This window comes from Scleropages formosus, chromosome 7 (assembly GCF_900964775.1).
Source record: "Scleropages formosus chromosome 7, fSclFor1.1, whole genome shotgun sequence".
Taxonomy (NCBI): Eukaryota; Metazoa; Chordata; class Actinopteri; order Osteoglossiformes; family Osteoglossidae; genus Scleropages; species Scleropages formosus.
The window spans coordinates 3,104,043-3,120,626 of record NC_041812.1 but is presented as its reverse complement, the minus strand read 5'-3'; the positions used below and the strand labels follow the sequence as shown (position 1 = coordinate 3,120,626).

General features: G+C 43.4%; 1 protein-coding gene across 2 annotated transcripts in view; it reads left to right on the top strand.

Moving 5' to 3' along the window:
• Nucleotides 1–257: 257 nt before the first annotated feature.
• LOC108928017 (CTD small phosphatase-like protein) overlaps nucleotides 258–16,584 on the top strand; it is a 49,054-nt gene continuing 32,727 nt past the window's right edge. For both annotated transcript variants that reach the window (XM_018741754.2, XM_018741753.2), the window contains exon 1: nucleotides 258–1,083. In XM_018741754.2, the coding sequence (XP_018597270.1) occupies nucleotides 1,008–1,083 (76 nt within the window). In that variant the 5' untranslated portion in view covers nucleotides 258–1,007. The remainder of the gene's footprint in view (nucleotides 1,084–16,584) is intronic.

The following is a 16,584-nucleotide window of genomic DNA, read 5'->3' as shown; positions in this document are numbered from 1 at the left end:
CATAAAAAAGAATTTTTATCTCCAATTTGGGCCTATTTTGGAATGCTACGGAATTTTCTGCGCGAACCTTCCACCCGCTTTTAGCTTTGAAACAAAACAAAGGCAGCCGTATCGCGACATAGATGAACAACACGGCGCGTAACGCTTCCATGCGCGAGATTCAGGTGAATCTCCCGCCTCGACGTCGCGACAAACGGCTCATCTCGCGCTCTCGCGAGCTGACGTCGCCGCGGAAACGCGTTCGTCGCGCGCGCCGGTGTCGCGACAGCGCGGATCAAACGTCGCGGCGAGCGCCCGAAGGGCTCGCGGCGCTCGCTCGCGTCGTCGACAGGGAACGGGATTCGCAAGCAAGCGCGTCGGAGGAGCGCGCCGTTTGATTTGTCGCGCGAGGGGCGGGGGCGTCGCGGAAAGCGCCTCCTCCTCCTCCTCCAGCGCCAGCGCCGCCGATCCGGTCGCGCGTCCCACACACCCGCCGCCTCCATGTTGGACTGGTCGCGGACGGACGGTTCCTGCTTCGGCGAGCGCTCTGCACGAGGACCAGGGCGACACGGTCGCGCGCCGCAGCGGCGGCGATAATAAATACGGCGAAAAGGACGCAGAGGGGCGCGGGGCTGCTTGCCTTTTTTATTTTAAATTTTATTTAATTCTATTTATTCTTTCTTCCAGCGCGAAGCTTTTGAACCGAGGCGCCGGCGTCGTCGAGCCCGGGGGTGCAAATACTAGCGTGCAGCTTCTTCTCTTTTCTTTTCTTTTTAATGTTTACGCTGGTAATGACTGAATTAGTAGTTTTATTTGCGGCTCGTGCGCGCGCGGAGGAGGCTGATGTTGCTCGGTGAGGGAGGAGGAGAGAGAGGAGCAGGGCAGGGGGCCGAGGCTCGCGCGCTGTTAGCTCTTAGCCGCTAGCCAGCAAACCCTTGTAAATCAGCAGTACATCAAAGTGAGTCGAACAACAACAACAACAACAAAAAAAAAATTGAGAAGGGAAAAGGAGTTAAAATCCAGTTTCCATGGACAACACGTCCATAATCACCCAGGTTTCGAACCCCAAGGAGGAGGAGATCATCTCGTCGAGCCAAGAAAAAGGTGAGCGCCTCTCTCTCTCTCTGCCAGCTGTGTTGTTGTTCTCCAAATTATAATGAACTGTTAATAATAATAACGGTAATAATGCAATGCGCGCAACTTGCTCCCCAACGCCGGGTGAGCCGTGGTGCTGCCTAGTTTGGTCCCTCGCTAACGTGCTACTACTAGTTAACTCCTAGTTACCGCGCGCGCTCACTTCTCTTCTGCCCTCCGCGCGCTGCGCTGGACGAGAAACGGTTCAAATCAATTTCGTTGATTGAATTTCGTCGCGGCGCGTGAAGAGCGACCGGCGCCGTTTGTTATGAAAGGTCGCGGCAGAGCCGTCAGTCCGCGCGCGCACTCTCAGCACCGAACGCCTCGTCGGCTTTTTTTTTTTTGATTTTATTATATTATGTTTAATGTTGCTCTGCTGTGTATTATTTTTATTAGTAACTTCATTATTCCGGTTCGCTTTTTTGGTTTTAATCTTTTTTTTTTTTTTTACGCTCGACTCGCGGGACGAATTACGGAACTGGCAGGTTTGTCAAAGATTTTTTTAGCTGCGAATAATAACGTGAATAAATATTATGGGCACGTAGCTTATGATTATGGGTGTTTTTACTGCAAAATGTGTAATCGTAACAATAACGGTGGAAACTCTGAGGTAAATGTGAGCAAAGGAAGATGTTATAACTGAGGTAACTGGTATTATATTATAAATATGATGTTGTATAATAATACTGGTAACTGAATAATGTTTATAGAAACTTGAGCAAAGGAAGCTTAATAATAATAATAATAATAATAATAATATAACAGTGATAACTGAGGTAAGTGTGGTACTGTAAACATGACATGTGAAATGTGTATAATACTGATAACTCAGCTAATCTATAGAAACCTGAGTAAGGAAACATTATTATTATTATTATTATTATAACTGAGGTAGCTGCGGTATATAAACATGTAAATTATTGTTGTCTAATAAAAATACCGATAACTGAGTTAATGTGTATAGGAACCTGAGCAAGGGTACCTACCCTAAATTGCTTAAGTAAAAAATTATGCAGCTGTATACGAGTAAATAACTGTAACCTTAACACTAAGTCGCTTTGGAGAAAAGTATCAGCTAAATTAATAAATGTAATGTAAAATGCAGGTGTTATAATAAAAACAATAGTAATAATTGTGATGACTGAGGTAACGGGTATAGCAACCTGTGTAAAGAAGCATAGTAACAGTGGTGAGTGCGCAAAATGTATAGAAATGTATAGAAACCTGAGGTAACAACAACAGTTATAACCAAGGTAAGTGTAGTAAAGATGAGTAATAACACTGAGTGTAATCATGTAGAGCCTGAGTAAGGTCATGTAATACTAATAGTCGTCATATTTGAGGTAAGTGTTTTCATAAAACTGTATAACAAGTGATGACTGAGGTAACCGATGTTTAAACCTCAATAAAGGTGCTTTATGATAGTAATACAAACATGGGTGAAGCTGTGTAATCATAAGTGATAACTGATGTAACTGGTATGTAAACCCGAGTGAGGGTGCGTTATTATAATAACTGGTAACGGTGAGACCTTGAGTAAAGCTGTGGAATAATAATAGTATCTGTGGAAGCTGAGGTCCCTGTGGTGTAGAAACCAAACGTGTGTAATGATAATAATTACAGTGATAGCTGAGGTAACAGTGGTGTTCCAATCTGTGGTGTATTAACTGTGATAACTATGGTGTAGATGACTGATTATCAATGATAATTGTGATAACAGTGGTGTAAAAAGTCATATAGTTGAATACTTCTCTACCGTTCTGCATTTTTCCCCTCACATATATTCCATTTTCCTGTTCATTTCTATTACATTTTCATTATATTTAAAATTTTTAGTATATTACTGTATTTCTAGATCATTATATTTCTTACCGTTATTTTTTTTTAACCTTATTTTATCTTATTTTTTATCAGTACATATTCTTTATATTTCTGGAGTGTTTCTAATTTCCTTTATTTGTATTTCCTTATTTTTATTATCTCTGCTATTAGTATGTATCACGGACAGTCGGAAAAGCATTTCACTGCACGTCGTACTAAGTGTGGTTGTGTATGTGACAAAGTTTGAATTTGATTTGAATTTTGAAAGGTGCATAAATCTGTGTGAAGAAAATTGACAGAGTGTGACGAGATGTGCGCTGGTAAAGGAGGCTGGACGCCCTGTTTGTTAGCAGCATGGTGCATCTACGCGTCCTCTGAGCTGCCTGCCCCCCATCCTCCCCGTTTGTTTTCCATTTTCTATACAGTTCGCTTTGATGTAATGACCACCATGCAGACTTGCACCGTGAGCTTGCACACCACGGGACATCAGCAGCAGATGCACACAACACAACACTTATATGGGGAATTTGAGAAAAGTAGTCAATACGAGTTGATGAGATGGTAAGAAACTGCAACCTGAACGTCTGTGAAACATCAGACAGATACCTGCAAATTATAACTTAGTGAACTATGTAGTGCTACAGAATGCGTATTTGGCTTTACTTGGGTGTCTTGTCATTGTAGGATTGTAGTATTCTAATTTTCACCTGGTTTTGCATTACTTCATCCCCAAATGTGTTGATTAAAATTATATCGTGTCTTTTGGGATATCCAGTTGCTTCTGTATAATAGTGGTTTTCCATGGCAATAAATTATGAAAATAATTTATTAATGGAGGTAACAAGCTATTAAGATCAGGACGTTTGAGGTAAGTTGCAGAACATTATATTTTCACCGTTTATTAAAAAAAAAAGAAAAAAGGTCAGTGATTATTGATTGATGCTTTCATTTCAGTGCACCAGTAAAATCACAGATGAGTAAATGGAGAAGAAAGGTTTTCACTTGGGCCAATTCATTAATTTGTAGAGGTATGTAGGAGCTTCTGGCAAATCTGCTCTATATTCAGTAGAATTTCTTCTTCTGAATGTAAGATCATCTTGGTTAATATTCTGCTTTTTTCTTCAGTTCGCCCTTTACATACGTAAAGTCGTTTTGCTTTCCCTCCTGGCTGTTAGTAGGATTTATCTAAATGGTAATAAAATTACTAAAACATACTGAAGCACTTTCTCTTTGTCAACACTCAAGTAAACTAGCTTTATATGCTTAGTTACGACCTGAACTAACTTTATATTGGCTAATCTCCAAACCATGTATAAGATGTGTTTATGTAATAGTCCTGGAAGGTGTTTTGTTTTCATGCTGTGTCATATATAATGGGAACTTTAGTGTTATGTCGAAGATTTAAAATAACCAGGGAGCTTTATTTGCTGTTGTACTTGCTGCAAACATTAATTCAGAAATGTTCTGAAATAATTGTGCCTGCTTTTCAGTGACCTTTTTGTTCAGCAGATTGTTCAATGCCTTTACATTTTACTTTGCTTTGTTGTTTTTTTTTTTAATTTTTGTTGTGTTCCTCAAATGTTCCCTCTTACTCTGTTTAGGAACATTTCAGAGACACTGTATTTGCACAGTTTGTGTAACCAAAAATTATAATCTTTGGAATTTTTCCCCCATTTTTCAAACTACTGTGCCGAACAACCTACGTTTATGAATACAGTAATCTTTCAAGTGTGATTTCCTCAAAGATTACCAAGAATTTGACATACAGGCATGTGTCGCTTAATGATGGCGAGAAGTTCTAAGAAATGTGTCGTTAGGCGATTTCATCGTTGTGCGAACATTCTAGAGTCTGTTAATACAAAGATAGATGGTATAGCCTCGATGCAGTCAAGAGACGGGGTAAACATGAGATTTATGACGCTGCTGCCAGCAAACTGTTTTACAGTAAACTTTATATAAGTAGAGAGTACACTGTAAAATAACGATAAGTACAGTGTAGTGAATACATAATCCAGTAGTATAGGTGTTTACCATTATCAAGTATTATGTATTGTACATAGTTGTATGTGCTATACTTTTATAAGATTGGCAGCGCAGTAGCACCACTATGAACATGTAACACGTTGCGTTACGACAGCTTTGATTTCAGTAGTCGATTAAAGAATTTTTCAGCTCCGTTATAATCTTATGGGACCACTGTTGTATACATGGTCAGTTGTTAAGCGAAACGTCGTTAAATGATGCATGACTATTTTCTTGTAGCGAGATTTTTATTTTCTTTTACCCTGTGTTGGTTTTAGAAGGATGGAAGGTGAACCTTAGAAAGGATGTTTTCTTGTGACTGGGGAGTTGCCATATTGGTCTGCTTGAAGGATCAGAAGATACTTCAGACATCTCAGGATCTTTCAGTTGGACTTTGAGGTATAATAATGATTCCTTAATGGAGAATTACAACTGTGTATGTGCTCTTGTTGCCTTCACCATGTTGGAATAGGCGTGCATTTTGAGCCTCAAGGTCACTGGCAATGCAAGTACACACTGAACAGTGAAATACATATTTGGTAGCTCAACAGGCCAGTGCAGTGGAGCTCTGAACAGTGTTCATTGGTCATCTGTACACCCCGCGAGTGTGTGTAGTGACTGGTCTGCCTCTACGTTGGGCTATGCCACTCGTATGGAGGAGAGCAACCAAACCGTTAACTCAGACTGCCTGACCTTCCATCGCTCTTCATGGTGGATTCTGACACACAGATTAGCCTGTCAAGAGCATTTGCTCTCCCTCTTGAGTAGCGAAATCACAACATGGCCTGAAGCTCTACATGTTGTTGCTACAGAGCGACACAAACAGAAGTTGTGTGCATTTCAGCCTTTATTGTGTCTTATTTTTCTTTTATTCCTCCTTGATTAGTAGGTTTTTAAATGAAACTGCAAACCTCCGTTTCAGATATGGTAGACTGAACCTCGTTGCCTAAAGAACACGGTAACAGTCTTTTATGTCTGTTAAACACAACAGCCTTCAGCTTCTCTGTTTTGCTTCTCTATTTTGACAGACACATTTAAACCTTTTAATGTTCTCTGGCCAACGTGTAAAAGGAGAACAGATTAAAATCTCCATGGTTGCTTCCACGTGTTTTTACAATTCCTCTGGCCCGCGGTCTCTGCAGGGCTTCCTAATGTCACACTGCCCCGTGGCTGTCCTCGTTGGGAGCTCTGTTCTGTGGCATTCCAAATTTGGTGAAGTATCTGTTACGGAAAGGGTTGTACGCGATGTAAATGCCAGTACTACAGCTGCCCTGTCACTCCCCAGACTCCTCAGTTGAAGACCATTGTCAGGTTGGCCTGCAAAGATAGCTGCACTCATGATGATGGTTTGTATGATTTTATGTGAGCAGCGATAGTGGCGTTGCTACCGTCCTCTTTTCCACTGTTATTTATTCTCTGTCTTATAGTTGGAGAACTTCTGTCGTTTTTGTTTGGGTTTTTTTTTTTTGCTAGTAGGTAATGGATACCTTTAGCATGGACTGGCTACTCCAGTGGTTTTTCAGAGGTTTTCACCAGGGCTGTGGAGTCGGTACACAAAACCTCTGACTCCAGTAACCTAATAATTGCTTCCAACTCCAGAAGTTTCACATTTATTTTGGGGGTTGACTTATCTAGCGAATATAGGCCTAAACCTATATTACACCTCTAATTTTTGGGGGTTGACTTATACGCCGGTATACCGGGTACATTTTCTTCGACTCCAGTAACCCAATAATTGCTTCTGACTCCACAGCACTGGTTTTCACGTTGATGCATGGTGGCTCTTTCTCATTTTGAGTGTACTGTGTGCCAAGGGTTCAGTTGTTTCTCCTTGGCTTGAGGATTCAGTAGAAGATCCATGGTGTCAATTTGACCCATTAGTGCAAGTTTCCCATCTGATAGACCCCACGTATCAGTGCTAAGATGGTTATTTTCACCAATGGTTGAGCTGTTTTGCCAACATCACCACTTTTGGTATCTGTTTACTTTGGCTTTATACAACTCCCTTTTTGGGGGGGATTGCAATTAGCACATTTTTGTCTGATAATGCAGGCATGTTTTTGTTGGCTTTTCAGTGAGTGTTGTGATTGCTTTGGAATGGATGTGGAGTGGCTTGTTAAAACAGGGTTTTTACGTTCCCATGTTGGATTACCGTGCCTTTTTTTTTTTTTTTTTTTTTTTTTTTTTGGCTGATGATCTGATATGGACTGCAGCAGCGGGCTTCTGTCAGTAGGTACCTGTTTTTGCCTTGCGTAGTTTTCACGTTCTGTGATCCCATGGATTTCCACCTGGTGCTTTGGTTTCATCTCTTAGTCCGAAGACGTGTTTTAGGTGAATTGGTGCATCTAGATTGCCTGTAGTGAGTGAATTTGTGGCTGCAATTACCCTGCAATAGACCGGTGTCCCAGCTGTATTGTACCTTGCTCTTCACCTTATGCTGCCTGCATACGCTTTGGACCACTACAGCCCTACTTTGGACATGCGGTCATTGAGGATGGATGGACAGCTTCTGAAGGTCCTCTGTTCCGTAGCAGAGTTTGTGTTTTTGCACAACCTGGTCGGTTTTTGCACGTGCTGGTCTCTCCCAGATCTCTCGTTTTGAGGCCGGTTCTTGCTGCGGCTGTTTTGTCATCTTGAGAACCCAGTGCTTGTGATCTTGGTCTAGGAACTTGTTGGCCCTTATGTGACTTCAGAAGTTAGGAATGAGGATGCTGCTGCACTGTGTCTTTTTTAGTGACACTGGCTGGAAAGAGGAAAGTTTTCACTCTTCTAGGTCATTTGCCACTGCAGTTACCATTGGTTTCTTCCTAGGGTTAGAAAGCAAGGTGTTTGGAGGGAGACAAAAAACATTCCAACCACTCAATGTATCTTATTCCCTGCTCCTGCATAATTTGGCGTCTCACTTTGTTCAATTCGCCATGAACCATTTACTAATTTTCACCACCTCATTTGTGTTTGTCAACACGGCAAGCTCCTCGACGCTGCCATGGGCGTGTTTGACACCGATTACATGGAGTTATAGCTCATCATAACACTCGCAGCCAAGTGCTGTGAATGGCTACCAAAGCATCTGACTCTGCAGGGGGATTTTGGGCTTTTTTTGCAGCGTTACTTTCACGCACACAGGCCTTACACCTGTACGTAATTTCTTTCAAGCTATTTGGTATTTTTGTGGAATTGGCACTCGCTGTTCCACTGTTGAGTACTTAGCGCCCAGCTGAACTCTTTTGCAGTGGAGCAGCTCACACTCCCACATAGCCTGCGGGGGATGCACCGTTATTATCGTCACATCCAGTCTGAGCACAGCCTGAACGGTTTCAGCACAGGTCCATTTAACGGACGCTGCAGGTGCTTTGCAACGGGACGGGCGTTTCATTCTGGGGATGTGAAGGTGTTGGCATGTTGTGCCGGGTTCAGCTGGGGAACCCGATTACAATTAGGCAGCATGGTGGCACAGCGACTAGTGCTGTTGTCTCACAGCACCTGGGTGGTGCAAGAGGACATGGGTTCGATCCTCACTCAGTCTGTCTGGAGTTTGCATGGTCTCTCGGTGTCTGTGTGGGTTTCCTCTGGGTGCTCTGGTCTCCTCTCGCAGTCCAAAGACATGCTGTTCTGGTTCACCCATAGTGTGTGAGTGACAAAGAGAGTGTGTGTGCGTGTTCCACTGATGTATGGATGAGTGACCCACTGTTAGTAGTGTATCTAGCAGTGTAAGTCACTGCGGTGAATAAGGTGTGTGGGCTGATAGCACTACAAAGAGTTCATTGGAAGTTGCTTTGGAGAAGACTGTCTGCTACATAAATGTAAATATAAATCACTGTTCCGGTCCACGTGTGGTGGCAGTGTAATTAGCTTTGAGCGTTACGGGGCTGTGGTGTGCTGGATTGTATGTGAATGAAACAGTGATGGGGCGAGGGGGTCTCGAGAAGGTTACAGTGACCACCTTCCCACCCCTTCTGTCCTTGTGTTTTTCTGGTGCAGATGGGCTCTCAGCAGTTGCTGACAATATTATCCGCAGGTAACAGGATGATCCTACAAAGATGGATGGATGGATACAGTAGTTCCTCCTTGATGCTCCCATTTTGTTTCTCTTTTTTTTTTCCCCGCCCTGTTTTTGTGTTTCCTGAGGATTAAGAATCTGTTAGGTCTTATTTATTACTGTATCACTATACAGTGTGTTGTTAGCATAATAATTAAAGCTGTAATGTTGCAATCTGAGGAAGTGGTTTCAAATGTAGCCCCCACTGCAGTAACTCTGAGTACAGTCCTTACCCTCAATTGCTACAGTAAAAATTACCCAGCTGTATAAAAGGTTAAATAATTGTAAGAAGTTCAGTATGCACACCTAAAATTTTAAATCAAACTGGAAAAAACATTCAGCTAAATTTATGAATAGTAATGATCATGAAAAATAATTTTGAAGGTTAATTCATTCAAATGTTATATTTTATGTCTAATGACATTTTGTATACATTCACTGTAAGAGTTGTATGTTTAAAATAGTTGTGACGATTCCTTGAGTAAGTTGAATTCCTACCCTTGAATCAAATGTTCTGTTTCGAGAACTCGTTACATTATTTTTTGTGACATTAACGTGTATCGTTCATTATTATATAGTTATGCACCTCACTGTGGAGCAGCACCGCACCGGGATGGTAATTGCAGTAGGTTGTGCCAGCAGCTGATATAACCGCACAGGATGAGAGGGTTTTTTGTTTTGGTTTGTTTCTGGGCAGAGGTGTGGACTCCTAATATGTCCACTGCACACTGCAGCCCAGTAATGCACCTTCCTTTGGTCTGCCAACCACCATTGCAACGTGTGTGTGTGTGTGTGTGTTGTCTTTTGCTGTTCTTCTAACCTTCTTGGGCATTGGTTTTTTTTCCTCCTACAAATGCCAAAAAGCCTTCCAATAAAACATACTTTATTTTTCATTGAAACCACATGCTCATGTTACGCTTACTTTATTCCTAACATGTACTTAAATTATAACTTGCACTTTTTTGCTCTACTTTCCATTCTAAGTAGAACATGGAATGATAAAATATGCAAAGCAGTGTTGATTTTCTTTATTTTGGTGTACTTGTGCCTTAGCTTTTGGATCTACCTTGGAAAGGAATTTGAAGGATGTTTTTTGTTGTTTATTGGATGTAATTAAGTTTTTTCTTTTTTTTTAAAGAAAAAAAAAACCCGATGTGTTGTTAATATGGTCCTTAAAGACTAAATGGCTGTCGTTTGCACTTAAGCTTATATTTTGTTTCAATTAAACATGCCCTGATAAAAATTTAAATTTTTATAAAACGAAACAAAGCAATTGGTCATTTTAAGAAACTTACTGTACTGTTTTCCTCTCCTGTATATTTTCCATTGCTGTTTAGTAAATGTACAAGTATTTATCTGAGTAGTTGATTAATTGGTAGAGTGCTTTATCATTAAAATAATAGTTACAAGCCCTAGTTTACACTGATTTCAGTGCCGATTGTTCACTGATGAGACCCTTCACCAGGAGATAGTGATGGTGTGACACTGGTGCGTAGCAGCCTGCACTCCAAGGGTCCGAAAGGAGAGGAAATCCCTTCCACGTTTGTCACTGATTGCACTGTGTTTGATCTTCAGGTGCGTTTGTGCCCAAGTGAGTTATACATTTTTATTGTACCTCTGAAATGGAGTTGCATTTTAAAGAAAGTGCTACGTTTGGCTTGGAATTAGTAGATGCTTGTTCCGGAGCGTAGGAGGTATGAAGCGAGCTGCCAGGGGAGGCCAGCGGAAGGATGGATCTGTGGGCCGAATGGAAAGATGAGCTGGAGGGAGGACAGGAGCTGGAGCGAAGAGTGCAGGCGGAGAGTGCGGAAGACGTCCTGTTTGCGGTTCCGACGGCTGCAGCTCCCGCTCGCGCTCTCCTTCGACGGAGCGTGGAAATGCCCTCCGGCAGCTGGCTTTCAGATGATAGAAGCCACATGAATGCGAGGCACTGTTTCTGGGGGGTTTGTTCTTTAGCCTGGGTGAGAGGCAGACCTGACCCTCCCCACACACACACCCCCCCCCCCCCATCTCTGTTGTTTTCCTGTGGAAATGAGGCTGGGGTTGGGGGGCAGTTCCGGTTGGCTTCGCGCCCTTTTGCCACATGCTTGATTAAGCCTCTCTCAAGCCTTCTGTTGAAGATCTTCAAGGATATATCCTCTTGTCTTTTTAAAACTGCCAGTATAAGAGATTAGCATCTCTTTCAGCTGCTGGTTTGTAACGTAGGCTCTTACACATTAATGCTCGGTGTTGTTGTTCAGCGCAAGATTCACCCCCCCCCCAGGCTTTTTCAGATTTTTTTTACATTTCCCCCCCCCCCGTGTACCATGATGGAAAAATGTAGTGGTATTGTTTTTCTGTTAGTGGAGCAATGTCTTTCATCGTGGTTGGCAGGGTATCCAAAAGGCCGGGGATGGAACTGAGTGAACGGCGCTCTCCTCAAAGCGTGTTACATCGCCCGATGTGGCCCATATCCCACAGAGTGAAATGAAAAGGGTGGCTTACAGCATGCACATCACAGGAGGTGTGTGACTGTGTTGGTGTGGGCGTTGTGCTTCGGGGGAGCTGTAAGAATTGTATAATTGGCCTTCGCTGAGTTGGGGTAAAACTGAAGGAGTAAATAATACGGTACAACAACAAATAACACGGGGGAGGTTTGAAAGTTAAATTGCACGTGTGGAGTCCAGTGTTGTAGACGTGTGACATCAGGCAGAGTGGTGAAATGTCCCTGTAAGGATGATGACTGGAGCAGTGCCACAAAAACATGGCTCTTTCCACCACCTTTGGGGATGTGATACAAACACTTCTTGGGTCTATGCTGTGTGGCCCAGCCGACTGCAAAGCTTTCACTAGATGTTGCTATTAGACTCAAGTGGTAAGTGGGTGTAGCACGCCGAGGGGGCGGAAACGGGGGCAAAGCAGCCACAGCTGGGGCTGATTACCTTCCCTATTTCTTCCCCGGTGCCTGGCAGTAGAGAGGAGAGCGAGAACAAGGAGGAGAACGAGACAGAGACGAACCCAAGCTTGAACTCGATCCCAGAGACGACACCCATGTCCCGACCGACCCGACTCTCTCAGCCCCCCTGACCCGCACGAAACCTCATCCTACCTGTTCCCTGGTCCCCCTTTTCCATCCCCTTCCTTCTCCCTGCTGTAAGCGCAAATAAAAGCCTTCTTCAATGGGCAGCTGCACCTCTTGTCTCCTGCCTCGTCTCTTACAATGGGTCTCCACCCTCCATGACCCCCTAGTAGGCCTCCGATCAACAGCAAAAAAAAAAAAAAAAAAAAACAGCCGGCTGCACCTGAATCCTCCTCAGTCCTATTCCCCTTCCTCCGACATAAGCTGAGTCATAGGTTCTTTCACAGCTCGTTGGCCAGCGAGGTTGAAATGGTCTGTCACCAGGACCAGTGTGGTTTTTAAACAAAAATTAATTCTGGAATCAGTAGCTAGAAAGAGTAGAACTGTAGCTCTAAGACCTTTTGAGACCCTTGTAAGAAACTGATGGACCGAGTGAATCGTCAAACCGCCTTGCAGAATTTCCCGTCATGCTTCGGGCTTTGATGTTTTGGGCAGCGTTGATCTCCAGGCTGCTTAACCATCTGCCAGCTGAGTAGCCTGTTAGCTCTGGTCTACATTTTGTAAACCGAAGAGGTAGTGGTGTGCCGGTTGGATGAAAAGATATGGATTATATCACGCTGTGAGTACCGAAAGGTAACAGTATGCCGCACTTTTGCAAATACAGTGATGTGGCACAAAATACACGTTTACTTTGCATCTAGAGTGACTTTGGTCTTCTTTTTTTTTCTTAACAAAGATTTCAGGTGTTATTTTAATGGGACTGACAGAAAGAAAACATGTCAATGATCAGTAGAATCTACAATATGAACACATGGTGTCTCCAGCTGTCAGATTGCTGTGTTCCAGCAGAACCACAAAATTTATTAGGTGAAACATTGAATGAGCACCAACATCTGTTCTAGCAGACACATCCCGAGTGGTGCTTGAGTTACTCTTGCAAGTCAGGTATTGAATTTTCTAAAACTGCACCTATATCTTTGTGTTCTCCCTTCATTCTTGCATGTGCTAGTGCTCTGCTTCGCTGTAGGTCCGATTAACCCAGGTTTCTGCTCACAAATCCGCCCGAGTCTCCCCTCTGGTTGACGGAGAGATCTCAGATTGACGAATTCCGCTGCAGCGCTGTCGTTCCTCACGTAGCTGAAAGGATTTGTCGTTCCACCTACGTAGCTGAAGGCAGAGTCGCTGACTGTTGCCCCAGTGGCTTGTTCTAAATTGATAGAAGCAAGAGATCTGTGTCTCTCAGGGTTCCAAAAAAATTGCGTGTGGGAATAGAAGACACGGTGAACCCTTCCTAAATTGATCTGTTTACCTGGATCAGCATCCACCCTTGCACCAAGCGCTTTGTATCTGCGCTAAGAGCCCACTGTCAGCATCTCCAGTGAGCGAGACGGCATCTTCCCATCATGTAGTCTCCTGGGATACGTATACAAAAACGTTTGATCGCAAAATATGTAGAAAAAGGTGATGGATCCTCGATGTCTCTTGTAGAAATATTCCTAAATACCCACGAATTCCTGAGTTCAGGAGTGTAATGTGCTGCTCAGAATAGGATCTAAATAATAGTTACTAGTAATTTAAATTGGAAAAAACATAACCAGAGTCTTGAACTTCTTGCGGATGATTACAGGAAGCCACTGGAACGAGACGAAGGGAGATTCATGCAGGCAAGTGAAATAAAACATGCTGCAGAGTTCTGTAACAATTGGAGAAGCTTCATAGACCAGAGGGGCTGGAAAACTAGATGACGGGACCTTGGAGTAGTTCTTGTGAGAGTTTAACGCAGCCTGGTTGAGGAACTGGGTAGAGTGTGGTTTGCGGAGCTGCAGGATTGGATGGATGTTGAAGAAGATATGTCTGCTAAAGGGAGTTATGGCTGTGGTGTGTTGGGAGAAGCAAAAGGAGTAATTTATTAGTCTCAGGCTTTTGACTGTTGGCGAGGAGACCCAAAGCCCACAACCTGTGAGTGAAGGCTCATTGTTTTGAGCTGTGAGAGTTCTGATATTCTCAGGAACTTCTTTATGGAAGGAAATTGTATGAGCTGTTTCGTCAAAGTCAACGGTGTCTTTTTGATTGAATGGAATCTCTTCATGTTAGCAGGAGCAGACACAAATGTCTTTGAATGTGCTTTTGTTATTGTCGATGCATTCCATCAGATTTGAGGGCAGCTCAGCCTGTCGCTGTGTTTCCAGGAAAGCAAGAGTCACAGAACAGCAGGGATGTGCTGCTGATTCTATCAAGAGTGTAAGGAAAAGGTTCAAGAAATCACGCAGGGCGCATGCAAGAAGATCGTGAGATCTGTGAGCTGCTCGGTCGCCTGTGAAAATGTCCTGTAAACATTAACAGTGTTGTTGGAGCGCACGCTGTCATGTCATGAAGTGGCCACTACTCATTTATCCCAGAAATACGTCTGCCTCTTGGCTGGTTTTGTTTCCGTTTTCCGTCACTCCACTCGACAGAGAAACCACAGAAAGCCGGGAGCTGATCTTTGCCTCTCTGTCCCTGCGACGCTGCCACTGACCCATTCGGCGCTGGAAATGCTGCTGCCTAAAGAGCTGCTCAGAGGTGCCGAAACACTGCCAGACATTGTGTGTAAAGCCACTAATACAACATTCCTTGATTTTCCGATAAGCATAAGATGTATAAACATTTGATAAGTGGAGTGATTCCTCTGGCTCCAGCTTTGTGACACACTGAGGACAATGAGGTGTGAACTCGGTGGCGTTTATAACACCCGTCTATCCTGTGGTCCCAGAATCGTGGGTTAGGAAGAAACCACATGGCTTTGCTGTAATAACTTTAAATCAACCAGATATCACTAAACAGACAGGGTTTTAATCTTTAATCACATTAGCATGATTCTGAGCACATGAACTCCAGCAGAAGAGCCAGTTAGATGCCTGTATTCTTCTGGAGCTTATTGAGGACACTTGGACCTCCATTACAAAGCCTGGGGTTACAGTAAATGCAGTAGCAACGTGTAGATGATATTCGGCTTTGCCCTCCCACTGTGGTCATCGTATGTCAGCTGCTATAGCTGGTTCCAGTGTCTGCTTGCGGTCATGAGAAATGAGTCAGATTAGGGAAACAGTGATTTATTTTGGTCCACTTGTGTCTTCTAATGCATGAAGACAGCTGCCATGCTGAGATAATACCAGTGTCAGTTATCGTCTATCATTTCAAAGGTCTTCTAGCAGTTTTGGTTGTATTTCAATGTATGGAAATGCACTGTGGAAGATGATGGATGAAATGATTGAACAGGGCACTAGGCTTGGGTTACACTAATGTGTTTCTGTTGTAATTTCATAATGCAATGGGCAGTGTAGTAACTAAGGCGCCAGACTCGGAACAGTATTTAGAAAACGGCTTTGTGTCTTTTATGCTTGCACCTGCGTGAGACTTTATAGTCATTCAAACTTTTTTAAACCTAGAACTTTTGGTTTTGTCTTTTTCAGTCGTAACTGCAGTGCTGTGAAGCCCGAGTAAAGAACGCGTTCGAGCTGCACGTGAGAATTTCTTGCCGAGCTTCCTCCGAAAGGGGCTGCTTCTCTCTCCAAAATCCTCAGTTGCCTGCAGACAGTTTGCTCCATCTGTTCTACCTGCCACCTGTGCTACACCCATTAATATCAGAACAGAAATGCATAAAAGGACAGATGAAATGTACCTTTCCTCTGTGTACTTATGTATTATGTACATCTTTGGGGGAAGAAACTGTAATTTTGGTTATGCTTTTCCCATTGGTCGCTACAAGTTCCAATTAAAACATTGTAATACGAGATGCACGGCTCGTACCCGGATACAGTGAGAAGCACCGTTTGGAGGGTCTCAGATTCTTTACCCCTTTTAGCTTGACCTGAACCGACATGTTTTATCGGTGGCATAAATAGGCCTGCTATTTAGGACCAGGCTCAGAACATTTGACCCCTGGTCGAGGGGTGGTTGGCTCATGTCTCTAGCAGAGCACGCAAAGTACCTGCTGAATTGCTGTAATAGGTCGATGGTGTGACCCTAACCCTCCTGCAGTGACTGACTGTCTCCAGCACATACTGCGTGCCAGCCTTCATGAGGGCATTTGGACATTATGCATGTTGCCGTAGGAGTGGAAACGCAACGGAAATGCAGTCATGGAAAGAGAATGGATGTGTATCATCGTGGTCTTCAAGACAACCTCCGTCACGTTCTCTTGGGTCATATTGTGGCTTGGAAATGCTTCATGAGAGATAGATAGTGGGTTTAACTTGCTTTCTGCAGGTTAAAATTTCAGAATCCAAAATGAACCTTTCGGAAGTAGTAGCACTGCAGGCAGGAAGAGCCCCAGTCGTGTGAAACGGCGACAGACAAATGTTGGGCTTTATCTTTTGGTCTCGACTCATACGTACTGTGGCATCCTACCGCTGGTGTAAATGTGTCATGGATTACTTTAGGGAATTGTTTCAACAAAAGTTTTTATTCCTCAGTGGTAAATTCTTTATTCATCATCAGTAACCACCTTTTCTAGTTGCAGGGTTGCGGAGGTCTGCAGCCTATGCTGGAA